The 13903-nt window shown below is 33.9% G+C and overlaps 1 protein-coding gene across 1 annotated transcript in view; it reads right to left on the bottom strand.

Annotated features, from left to right (window-relative positions):
- Positions 1-341: 341 nt before the first annotated feature.
- LOC143640222 (roundabout homolog 2-like) overlaps positions 342-13903 on the bottom strand; it is a 144620-nt gene continuing 131058 nt past the window's right edge. The window contains 4 exon segments of the mRNA XM_077108109.1: positions 342-346; positions 1494-1694; positions 3462-3734; positions 10182-10355. Of these exon segments, the coding sequence (XP_076964224.1) occupies positions 342-346; positions 1494-1694; positions 3462-3734; positions 10182-10355 (653 nt within the window).

The following is a 13903-nucleotide window of genomic DNA, read 5'->3' as shown; positions in this document are numbered from 1 at the left end:
TCACTCCCTGCACACCTACGATTATGTCAATATAAAATTTAAAGAAAATTTCAAGTACCCATGGGCCAAATGAAAAATTATAAATAAATCTTAATACTGATCTGATTGATAATAGCCAATAATGATAACTCAGATCCATAAACAATAAGTTTGAAACTATTTTCCCTTTTCATTAGCTCATGAACTCCTCCAGCCTGTGATGTGAGCATAATGGTAATCATAAACTATTTTTCCATGAGGAATTCAAGAGATCATAAAAGTAGCTTTGTCTTCTCATGAGCTATAATCAGGCAAGTGGTTGAGAACATTAGAAGCCATGGCTGTTCTCTTAACAGCCTTGGTTAAGCTGAATTCAAAGAAGCAGTTGACAATGTTAAGCAGGCATCATTATAATAGGGAATAGGGAGTTGGTAAATTTCCTAATGGAATTAACACAAATTCAATGTTTTTAATTGGACGAACAGTGACATCCCTATTTTTCACCATTACCTCATATTTTTATATTTAGAAAATATGAAAACCAATGCCAGTTCTTCATTCAAAAAGATAAACTTAATCAATAGCTATATCATTATAATAAAAATATTGTGAACTAACTCAAATCAAAGATCAAATTTTTTTAAGACTGACTCCATAAATTAAAAAAAAAAAAAAAACGAATGAAGAGCAAATAAATGAAGAATAGGAAGAACTACTAAGAAGACTCTTTAAAGTACCAAAGGGCCAGAATTTCTCTCTTTTTTATTGTGCTGAGTTTAAAAGAGCAAGAAAAGTATCCAGTGAACTACATTTAATTTAACTTGTAAGTGTTGAGACTCTTTGCCCACGTTTAAACAATTTTCTGTTGTTTTATGGTTGTTTATTTTGGTAATGGGGTTTGAACCAAGGGTGCTCTATCCTGAGCTACATCCCCAGTCTTTGTTATATTTTATTTTGAAACAGGATCTTACTAAGTTGCCCAAGTTGTCCTCAAGCTTGTGATCCTCCTGCCTCAGCCTCTGGTAGCTAGAATTACAGGTGTGCACCACCATGTTTAAAGTAATTCTAACATAGCATAAATCATCTTGAAATATAAATGAAATATTTATGTCATCGACCTGCTATAAATAGCAATCATCTACGTTATGACCAAACTTGTTTAAAAATCATTGATTTTTTTTCCTGTAGCAGGGAAAGTTTTCTATCATTCTTAAATTTGTTTAATATGACAATATTATTAATCTAATATTTTTTCTGAATCACAATAAACCATAATTTTTATTATTTTGGTTCTGGGGATTGAACTCAGGGATGAGCTACCATTGAACTACATCCCCAGTGCTTTTATTTTTCATTTTGAGACAGGGTCCTGTTGAGTAGCTGATGGTTTTACTAAATTGAGGCTGGCCTCAAACTTGGAATCCTCCTACCTCAGCCTTCTATGTCATAGGGATTACAGCTGTGCCACACCGTGCTTGGCTATGGTAGCCTTTTCAGTGACCTAAAACACTTACATAATTCACCTGTAAACTGTCCTTGACTATTTGAGCCCATATATCCTATGTCAAGAAGGTTACTGGCATTGCGCTGGTGGCCTCCCCTCAACACCTCTGGTTTCCTGGGTCCAGTGGATCCTTTAGAAGAAGCTGTTCCTGATGAGCTGTGGCCACCTGGAGATGGGAAACTGGGCTTGCTATAGGGCACCAAGGCCTCCTCTGAAAAAGAAAAATAAAAAACAATAAAGGGCTAAATTGAACTGCAGCCTGGGAAAATAACACGAATTTAACTCTTACAAGTTAAGCTCAGAATGGACCATTTTACTATTTCATTCTTTAGTAAAATTAAAATTAAGAGGTTTAATCAAGACTGGATATTAAAGGAATTTCCATGTGCAAGCAACATTTCCTACAATAGGATCTGAAGCAGGATTAAATTAAAAGAGATCTTGGGATAAGTATACACTGTTGTATATTATTTGCAAAACTTAAATTCATTATAAAAGAGAGCAGCTTACAGTGAACTACTTTGTTTCAAAAAAAAGCATATCTTAGAATAATTTCTAGAGTTCAATGAGGCTTCAATATTCCCATCAAAACAGAAGGAACGTGGTTTTGTTTTAGTTTAAACCACAGCAATATTTTCTCAATCAATTTAGATCAAGGATTTTGTATTAACAAATTAAGTAAGTTTCTTAAATTTTTGTTGTTGCTTGGGACATAAATATATTAATTGAAAGGCTAGGAATTTCATTAAAAGAAAAAGAGAAACCCACCCAATTTTAACAAATGTGATAATATTTATTTTGTATATTGTCTCCCATCAAATAACTGATCAAATGTATTATGAATAATTATTTAATATTTTGAATCCTTCTTTCCTTCTCCTTTTCTCCTCTCTTTATTTCTTATCTCTCTCTTCCTGTCTTTCTCTAGCTCTTTCTTTTCATCTCTCCACATCTTCCTCTCCACCCCAACTACTCTATTTCTTTCTTTCTTTTGAGGTTTTGGCCATTAACAAGTGATTAGATGATGAAAAAATGTTGGCTGAATTTACTGTTTCTTGCCTTAGATAGTCTTTAATGACAGGGATCACATAATTTTTCTCTCACAGCTTGAATGGTCAACCATTCCTAAACATTTCAGTAAATCTAGATATTGAAATTGTCATCTTCTGGCCCTTGCACAAATTGAATTTTTCAAAAACTTGAGCACAGTGTTGTAACAAAATGTAATTACAGAAATGCATGGGGAGAGGACTTGTCTAATAAAGATTGAGTCCAAATGAATATGGAATATGTTTCAAAAGTTGTGTGCATGTGTATATGTTTATTAATACTCAGTAAATCCTGATGCAAGATATTCCAAAAAATGCAATAGCCCCACCCCTAATTAATGTCCAATCAGAAACCATGAAATTTATGTTTTAACATTTCCAGGAAGTGTGATTTATAAACAAGAGCATTCTTGTCCCCATGTGAACAGTCATCTACATTTAATCAGTTAACCTTTTCCAACATGAGGTCTGTTGGTTGGTCATTTATTTGTAAATCTATAATCTCAATTAATTCACCTAATTGACTGACAGGAGCTCTCCTTTCAAGTGACTGGTTACTTCTGTCAAAATGACAATCTCCTTGAAGGTAGAGATTAAACTGACACAAAAGCTGAAATTTAGTGGTCTTAAAGCTACTCAATAGAAAAGGTAAAAGGCAAAAAAGCCAAAATTGTCCCCTGAGACCGTAGATGAAGGCTGGAGATTTCTTGGATTCAAAGACCTATGGAGTGGTCAATTTGAGGAGCAATCACCACTGTAATCAGTTTCAAGGAACATGCCTCTGAGGTCTGCTTGAGAAATTCCTACTTCACTTACTGACTTAAGGCAAATATCTCTTGGATGCCCTTAAACAACTGCCATTTCTAGAATACCTGGTAGAAAATAAAAGGGTCACAGCCCACACTTGCTTGGGACTGTGCAGAACACACCTGATCCAAACCCTTGTTTGTGTGGGGCGTTTTGTGTGTCTTCTTGGCGTTCTGTGGAGCTTATCCATTCCTGGGTTTGTCGTTGCCACTCTAGGGAGGTTTTGGCTGGACAATCCAAGGAGCTCTTTGGGTCTTCTAAGCTGGAGGCATGTTGTCTCTCTAGAGTGCTTCCTTTTCTCTCTGTTGAGTTTTCCACATGACCAGCATGCTGGCTCGGGCCTATTTGCTGCCTTAAACCCTGACCTGGTGGGGGATCTGGTGGTGGTGGAAGATCTAAAAATTTTGAATAATGTTTAGAATGGACTAAAATTTAATGAAAAAATACAGGTTTTAGTTCAAGTTGGAAAAAAAAAAACTCCTGCCCTTGTACAAGTATCACCCATGCAAAAACAAACAAACAAAAAAAAAAACAGAGAAAAATAAAAGTCAATTATTGATATGTAAAATGCATATTATTGGTGTCTCTGCTGTCGTCTACCACAGCATCATTGAAATCAAATTGACTGGATTCATCCAACTGTTAAACATGGAAAATGTTTTCAATTGCACACTGGGGCTAACATTCAAGGTTAAAGGGCAACTTAAGGGTCATAATTCATTTTCATCCTTCCCTTTTCAAGGTAGAAATACTATGGCAAAAAATAAAATAATAACATCACTAGAAATTCTAGCAACTGTGCTAATAAAAGAACAAAAGCCAGCCTGCCAATCTCCATAGGAAACATCACCCTTGGGAAATTAAGAACTATATGCCGTATCATATGCAACATATGATTGCCTTTACCCAAGTATGTGGCACATTTAGCAATAGTCAAAGGGTTAAGCTAACATTTATTAAATGCAATTAACATTCTGCCTGACAACCAATTCTGGCTATTCGTTTCATGAGTTAGCTAATGAGTTACAACTAATATATTATAATCTTCCAATGTATTAATTTTAATAAATAATAACCAATGTTCAGCATACAGATTGAATATGCTTTATGGTACTAGAGTTGGCAATATATCATGGAAATTTGAGAAGTAGTGGAATAGATAATTTTTTAGAAACGCTTTTTAAATTAAATATCGGAAATGAAAAACTTTAAAGTTCAAGTATCAGCAAATTTTTCATTTTCCTTTTATTAGCTATTCATATCTAAAACTTTGTGTCTGGAAAATCTTCCACTGTGAAATCATACTTCCTTCCTTAAATATTACACCAGCTGAAATGATTTATTTTTTTTCCTTTAGTACTGGGCATTGAACCCAGGGGAATTTTGCCACTGAGCTACATCCCCAGTTTTTTTAATTCGTTATTTTGAGGTAGTTTTATAAGTTGTTGAGAGCCTCATTAAATGGAAATGATTGAGGCCAGCCTCAAACTTGTGACCCTCCTGACTCAGCCTCCTGAGTCATTGGTATGGTAGGTGAGCATCACAACACCCAGGTTTAAAATAATTTTTAAATCCTTCTAAATATTCATTTAGCTTGATTTATTGTGATTTTGTGTATGCTATTGCGTAATTCTTAGTTTATCCTTAGAGTATTGGCAATTATGTTATTTATTCATAAAAAGCAAAAATCATGTATACTATTTATTTCATTAATTAGAAGATACTGTACTTAATATAGCATTGTTATGACACTTTTATAACCAGGTTCTTATTTCTAATAATATTATCATTGAATTTTAAAGGGAAAAGTATAAATTTCTTATATACAAAAAATAGCTTTTTCAAAGGAATGTTAAACTGGTCATTCTAAGATTTATACTTTGTCTTAGGAGCAAAATTATATTATTCTCTACTGCACAGAGAATCTGGAGCACCCAGGTTGGATGGTTACTAGTTCTTATGTATACTTTTCACATTATATTATGAATTTCTAATTATTGAGGGGAACAGAGTCTCTGTCTGGGAAAATAAGGTTTTATTCCAAACATTTCTTCCAAGATGAAAAGCTAATGTAATGTTGAGATATCTCTTTGTTGGATAATCTAATGAGTTTGGGACTCCCATCACTAAACATTATTATAAATGCAAATTAATTATTTCATTTGAGTTATTGTTCTTAGAGAGACAGCAAGGAGAAATTATAAAATTTGCTTCCAAAATAACAGATCTTCACATTGATTTTTACTCTCCATCAGAGCAGCTTAATTTCTAAAATGGTCAAAATGGTATCTGCTTATGCCAGCTAAAACTCTGAAGACTATTTAATATAACCTGAAATTATATAGCTTCATAATTAAGTAATATCCTTGAAGACTGTGTCTTCTAAGAAGAAAGGGCATTGCAAGCACATTGAAATAAACCAACGGGAAAGGGAAATGGAATTGCAAATGGCTATAGAAAAATAAAAATATATAAGCAAATACATTTTATCTAAATTAAATTTATTATTCAATTGTAGGTTGATTCATCTCAACAAAGTCAATTCACTAAAGAGTATCTTACTAGACTACTGAGAATTAGCTATTGTCAGGTGACCACAATCCCATGACATAAATGTTGTTATTGTCTTCATTTTTTATTTGAGAAACTGGGACCACAAAGAAATGAAGTATCTCCATTCTGGATCTTTCCTCCCAAGAACTGCAGACTCTTCTAACCAAATCTACATGGGAAAATTCCACTTGGATATTTAGAAAGCTTTTCAAATTGCACATATCAGAACTGAAATCTAGTTCCTCCTTTATAAAATGTGTGTCTTGCATGATATTCCTCTTCCCCACCTGTGGCAATTTCATCCTACAAGTTCACCAAAGCTATGAAGTGACCTTTAAGCTTTGCTTTACTAATTTTATTAACAAGACCTGTGAGCACCATTTCCAGAATTCCTCACTTCTCATTGCTTTCACTTATTTCTGACTTGTTATGAATCCCCTATGTTGCTTCTACAGCTTCCTAAGTATGTGATCTGTTTTACACCTTTTCCCCATTAAATATAACACAACAGTGGAGACGATCTTTTTAAAAAGAAAAACAGAGAAGATCATGTCACTCCTCTGCTCCCCCCCACCCCCCACTCCCCACCCCTCTCTCCAGTAGCTTCCCACTCAACATACTGTAAGGCTGATTGCAACACTGCAGCTTTAAGGTCCTACATCATATGTGCTCTTTTGCTTGTCTGACTTCGTGTTCTATTTTGTTTTTATGCTTGCTCTAGTCATTTTTCTCCCCTAACATTTTTGGTAAATAAGCCCCAGATTTTATTGCTGTTTTTTTATGTCTTTGAAGGACCTTTCCTTGGATATCTTTGCTTTCATTCTTCTAGTCTTTTCTCCAATGTCACCTTGTATGTGAGGCCTTCCCTAAAGAACATTCTGAAAAATATCTCTTCCCTACCTCCATATTTCTCAACTTCTTTCCCTTTTGTCTTTTTCCTCATGGCAATGATCACCCTCTTATCAACTGCTTTTTTATATTCATGTATTACTGTTGGTCTTTATCTATCTTCCTACACTCAAATGTAAGCTCCATGAAACCAGAGGATTTTGTCTATCTGGCTCCTATTGCCTACCATGTGGAATACACTTAATATATATTTTAAGGGGTAAAGCTAATATTTGACAGAGCTTGGAAAGGGCCCCTTTTCTGAACAGGGCATTAAAAACCAGGGGAAAGGGAACACAGGTTGTAGTCTAAGGAAAATCAGTTTGTTGGGTAGAGAACTGCCAATTTTTACTCAGTGTGTTGGCTTCAAAGGTATTTTTTGACTCATTATGCAAGTGGATAGAAGATGTGGATTCATCAATGTCTCCTTAGGTGTGCCTGGGTTTTGGTATAGCTTTTGGGACAGACACAGAAATATACATTCCAATTCTTCTGGGACACATGGAGGATACTTTCTAGTACTAGACACCATGGGAGAGAGTTTTTGATAATGACATATGAGACATGAAATAGGTTCTTGTCATTAGAAACTCCCAATGATCACCCATTATCTGTCTTTGCCTCACTCAGAAACCATAAATATTTCTGAAAATAATGCCATCTCAATTCTGGAGAGACCTACACCCTTACATTACTGCTTAGAGGAGAACCACCTGACCTTGATAGATGAGTGTGTCAATAAGAAAGTATCTTTTACTGTGCCAAGACACTGAGGGTTAGAGGTTGTTTGGTAAAGCAGCTAGCAATAATTACCCTAATTAATATAGCCATAAAACACTATTGTAAAATCTATAATGTAAAAGTTTTATTGTAAAGTGTCCATACACTATAAACTACTAGGCAGCAATCTTCCCAAAAAGAACAGTTTGATTTTATGTAAAGAAGTTTTGAATTATTCCTGACACATGGATTCATATCATGTAAGTGCCATGTCATAAGCATTTATTGTAAAATAACAATATTCTTAAGGCCTCCAAAATAAATGTCCTTGTTTCACAATTAAATGTGTCTGGATTGCACATGTGGGAAGATATGTGAGCCAAATTTCCTTTGCAATATCACTTAAAATATATCTACTAATAACACATAATTCATAATCACTTTTCAAAATTGAAATTTAGGGACCTATTTTTTTTAGAAAGATAAGCAATATATTGATCATGATTTAAACTAGGAGGAAGATAGTTTTATGTGAACATATTGAAAAATCTTGCAGAAAAAAGGATTATAGAAGAAAAAAGAGCACTCTACTTTTTGTATATTTAAATTGTATGCCATCCACATATACTACATATGGTCTTCAAAGATTTGTAAAAAGAACACACTATATTTTTCTCTGTTGCCACAATATTCTGAGCAGAAAAAAATATATAAAATTATTAATTCTCCAAGTTGTAGCATATCAGTGAGAGCAGTCTTTTCTATTTAGAGTGAATAAGATCAACACTGCAAACTGTTCTAAGTGCTCAACTAATCTCCAGAGCATGTGGAGCAGAAAGGCTTTGTTCACCACAGGGTATCTATTTAGAGAGAATGAAAAACTCAATTGGACCCTTAATCTTCATATTCCATAGAAACACTTCCCCATGAAAACAAAATAAGCAGGATATATGAACAAACCTGAAAGCTTTTAGAACAAGCATGTTTGGCTTTTTTAAGCCTTCTTAGCATTACAGGGTGACAAAAGAAAGCACAAAGATGGCTGCCTGACACAGAGTGCCCCTTCCCACAAAGGAAAATGCTTTTTTTTCCCAAAACAAGCTTCATTCTGTTTCATAATGATGGATGTAAGAGTGCTAAGGACTAGGTCATAGCTTCTCAAAGGTGGATGTCCATTAATTTTAACCCATGGAGCTTCAAAACTTCCTATAATAGGATTATACCTCAGAATAATCATGAATGTCTCCATGGTTTATTTGAAGATCTCCCCAAATGTTTCCAACATTCAGCATGGCTAGGTTTAGTTGGACAATCTCAGATAAAGTTTGTATGCTTATGAAAGATAAGGTTGAGAAGAGGGAAGAAACTCATTTTTGAGTCTCACTGCATACTAGGCACTTTAAATATAATTATATATCCTTAAATATACTTCATATGTGCTTATGCTTAGAATAAAGTTTCATGATGAATATATTTATTCAGACTTTAAAAGATATAATAATTAAGTGGAAAATGTGGGAAATAGACTATGCTCTGAGAGCAGTTGAAATACTCATTATTGACCATGGATAACTTCCAGTAAAAATATTTTCTGAAACTAACTATTTAAGCAAATATTCAAAGATTGGCTATTCAATTAATTGACATACCTTGGCAAACTATGACCTATAGGCCAAATTCTGCCACTATTCTATCAATAACGATTTATTAGATATTAGTCGCACCCATATTTTCATTTACTATAGCTCTACCCATGCAATAATGGCAGTGCAGAGTACTTGTGGCACAGGCCACATGCTAAAAAAAACTCCAAATATTTACTCTCTGAATTTCAATAGAAAATATATATACTAGCCCTTTGTTATGGTCCAAATGACTGTATATCCCTAAAATTCATCTGTTGAAATCCTAACCCCAGGTGATGGTATTGGAATATGAGGGCTTCATGAGGTCATAAAGGTAAAGTTCACATGAATGGGATTAGTGCCCTTATTAATCACACCCCAGAGAGGTCTGTTCCATCATGTGAGAATTAATAAAAATGTACCATCTGTAAACCAGAGTGTGAGCCTTCAAAAGATTCCAAATCAGTAAGTGCCTTGATCTTTGTACTTCCACTAATATTAGCCCAGACATCCATGAGAAATAAATATTTGTTGTTTAGAAACTTTCTGCTGTTTATACAGTTATGATTATCTGTTATAGCAGCCCAAGTAGACACTCTTCAACTACATAACCGCTAGCATGTTTTAAGCTCTGAAATTCACGAAACTAAAAAATTACTAAACCATTTCAAGTTCTTTTCCAAGAGTGAAAGAGATTATAATTTCATATCATAAATGTTCTGATACTATGACATGTGCACATGCTGCTTATGTTTTTTTTTCCTAACCTTTAAGTGGAATGTTTGCTAAAATACAATAAAGAAAAATTTCAGAAGGGTAGAAAAATCAACAGTTAAGAGTGGTACAGCTTCTCTTTCTTGGGGATTAATCATAAAGACATAATTCCAGATTGTTGAGAGAGAGGGTGTTTCACGTAAGCAAGACCATTTTGCCAGGTTCCTGCCTTGTATGTAATGAGGCAATGCCTAATCTACCATAGATATTTTAATCTGAGTTAATGACCAAGTAGAATGCATCTCTTCATTGAGGAAAGAAGAGGAACAGAAATCAGCCTACCATCTGTTATTTCTTCCCTTCGGTGAGGCAGTGCTGGCTGTTGGTCCATTCGCCCTCCCTTGTGTTTGTTGGTGGGCCTGGGCCTCTGACTTTGATTCAGGGCTGTGCTCGTGTTACTATCAGTAGAAAATGGGCTGGTGGGTCAAGGTCTTTGAGAGGAGGTAAAGGCTTTTCCTAGAAAGAAAACAAAGGGAGTGGGGTATAGGGAAGGTCATTGTAATGCACTGATAATGTCTTGTATTTTCTGCTCTTCCTAAGGCTAAGTCTGTGAACCTACCTAGAGACGCCATTGGAAGATACCAAATATTGGTGCACCTATAAAAATAAATATATGCCCTGCTACATATAATGTGTTCAATTTTTATAAGCTAAGAACATCCCACCCACAAAAATATTTCAAACAATTGAACATAAAACAAATCCACCAATCCAAAGCTTCATACTGCTTGATTAGTTTTTATATTACCTTGAAAATCTTAGTGATAATTTTATAGTTATATGCAAATTCATGAAACATTATTTCTCAAAATTCAAGAGGTTATTTCTTAAATGAATTGCACACTGTTTCATTTTCACCCCTGAAATTTTAAAAAATCTGAGCACAGTAAAAAATGCCTTGTAGTTTTATTTGAAAAGTCTGCTCAGGTACACATGCTAAATTGACTTTACCACTTATATGCAAACAAAATGAACTCTATCTCTTAGTGGAAACTCAATAACATCAGTGTAGAGGATAGCAGGTTAAAATCACCTTGTATATCCAAAGTGAAGTAGGTATTTTGTGATTACTGTATCTGAGCAGACTTCAAATTCTTATGGACGAATGAATTGTACTATTTCCCTTTCTTGTGGTTTAGTACAAAAGAAGTGAAATTTATTCTGGGAAAAGGTTACCTAATACATTTTCAAAAACGTCTTTTAATACTGTTTATTATAGTAAGAGAAGGATGGTTTATGTTCATATATTTATTCTCTTGTCATGTTTTCATTTCATACAAACTTATCCTACATAGTTTCATTTTCCTAAGTCAATGTTACATGATGTTGCTTAATGTTTTATTAGCTATTAGCACACATGCAAGAAATGCACCTATTCTGTCTAATTTATTAGTTTCCTTGCACTTTCTCACTGTTCTGCTTACAGCTAATGCCACAAAAAGCACTCAGACAACATAAAGTTTTTGACTTATGCTTTATAAAGCAAAAAAATTCAAATAACAGTTATATTACAACATATTTTAGATTGGATGCTATATGAAAATAAACCTCTGCAATGCTTGAGAAATCATTTTATTTTGCTTGAAGATATCTAATACGTGCTCAAAATAAACATTGATGATATAATTCAAGACAATTTCCAAGGCTCACTTTTCTAACCTGAGAGTTTAATAAATATCAGGAGCATATCACTTTTATTTAATATTTGAACACTACAAAGATTTAAAAATGCATTTGATATTTCATTAGTTTTGTAAGAGAGCTCAGTTTAATTCATATATTACCATCCTAAATGTGAAGTTAAGAAGTACATATACAAATATTAGAGCATAATCATGCCAAATTGTTGGTTTTTTTCCCAGAAAAACAAATGATTACAAACTGCTAATCTATTTTTAGAATTAAGACTGCATTTCTTTTTGTGGAATGAGCAGCATGTGAAAATGACATAATTGGTCCTTTATATTATTACTTATTACTCTCAGAAATCAATATTAAATTCTCTAATGTACAATATACACGTAGTCATCATTTTATTCAACTTGCAAATGCAGTAGGTGTATCTTTAATTAGCATCCTTTAAAACATATAATAAATTATTGTATTAAAATCTTAGCCAAACAATAAGACCCTCAGCCATTTGAACTGTTAGACTGAAAGCCTTACACCTATTCACCCCATGTTGAGGAAGGTTTCCCAGAAACTGCATCTGTAGAAAGAGACGGGGCAAAGGAAAGTAATGGAGATAAAAGCTGAAAAATTTTAATCACTAGGTTCAAAATTAATGTGTGCAGATTTTGCAAAGTGTGAGTTATTGAAAATTTAATGGCAATCTGAGTTGCTGATTTGGCGTAATATAGAAAGGAAGTATATTCCAATTAATCAGCAGAACCGTGAAGAGAAAGGGATATTAAGGATAGAAGGTAGTAAGTTGGAGCCTATTTTTGGCTCTGCAAAACTTGCATCAGGTCAGAGTTCAGACAACAGAGCATCCCAAATGTTCATGCATATTACAGAGAGCCCTGCAGTCAGACTTGCTGAGAAAGAAGAAGAGAAAAAAGGTAAGTGTCCCAAGGACAAGATTCTCTCATGCAAAGAGTGTTGACTTTGGAGTCTACCAACCTGTTCTTGTAAGGCTGGTTCCATCCAGCCTAAAACCAGCTTTATCTGCTGCTTCCACCAGTGCTTGTGCAAAACTGCCACTGGCAAATATGGAACCATCTGAGGAGCTACCTACACTAGATCTATGACTAGAAAAGTTACAATCCTCATCAGATGCAGAGCCCCATCCATTTACCATTGAACCTAAAAACAAATGTAGTTGTCTAGTGAGTTTGTATATATTGCATATCTCATGTGCTTGCAAACACTATACGAAAGAGCAAGTACACTGCCTCGACTCCTTGCCACTTTGAAGTTTAATCATGGATTCCTTAGCTAAACATTATCCGTGTTTTAAACACACTTAGTACAAATGAAAGAAGCTTGTGTAAAATCGGTATTTGTTTGAAGCACATGTGCAAGACATGTTCCAAGTGGTTCATTTCTTACATTGTTTAAATTGTTACATGATCATTTTTCCAAGCAAGAACTGCTATGTGTATTTTCTACAAGTCAGGGATGAACAATTTTATTGAAACAAATTATGGTTAATTTAAACTGATCAGTGACTTGCTTGAATAAATAGTATGGGTATAATTTGAAGTTACTTCAGAGGGCAATGGTAATCTGCATAAAAACTTGAATACCGGACCTTGTACGTACAGTTGTATTTCATAGAAGATCTGGAATTATTTTAAGATTTTAAGGTGAACAGTTAATTACTGTTTAAATAACAAAATACATCAACTAAAATGTATAGATGACATCAAATCAACTAAACATAGAACATAAGGAAAATGTTAGTTTGCAAAAGTGCTATTAATTTCAATATTTCTTATGCTTTCTTTGATTTTTAATATTTGAAGAACTCTAATTTTCTCTTTAACACTGATACTTATGAAATTAGCCTTTATGGAGACTATTATCAGCATTTCTATCAATTTTCTTTTTCAAAATGAACTATGGCAGTAGAGTAAAAAAAATGCAACTTCATATTTAAAGAAAATACACTTTGAAGATATTGACAACTTTTTTTCTTTCTAGAAAGTCACTTAGTATTTTATGCATATACATACACACATATTAGATAAAAGCACACTGGGAACTTAACTCATTATGTAATAAAATTAAAATTGCAGTACATATTTAAGTTGGTGTACCATTAATTCATGACAAAATAAATTATCAAGTATTGTTTACCTTATCTTCTGCTTTTGTTAGAAGAGGGACAAAAAAAGGACTTACAAAAAGTTAATTTAGAATTCAGGCTGTCATGGTACAATAACACGGATGCATGCATTCTCAAAACAGAGAAAACTGAAACTGAAAGGGTTAGAATGATCTGGAAGTTAAAAGGGTGTTAAGTGTAGCAGAGAAAGATAGAGTCTTGATTCTATTTGCCA

Source organism: Callospermophilus lateralis, unplaced genomic scaffold (genome assembly GCF_048772815.1).
Source record: "Callospermophilus lateralis isolate mCalLat2 unplaced genomic scaffold, mCalLat2.hap1 Scaffold_138, whole genome shotgun sequence".
Lineage (NCBI taxonomy): Eukaryota > Metazoa > Chordata > Mammalia > Rodentia > Sciuridae > Callospermophilus > Callospermophilus lateralis.
Note: the sequence above shows the minus strand (reverse complement) of the source record. Positions and strands in the feature narration are given on the sequence as shown.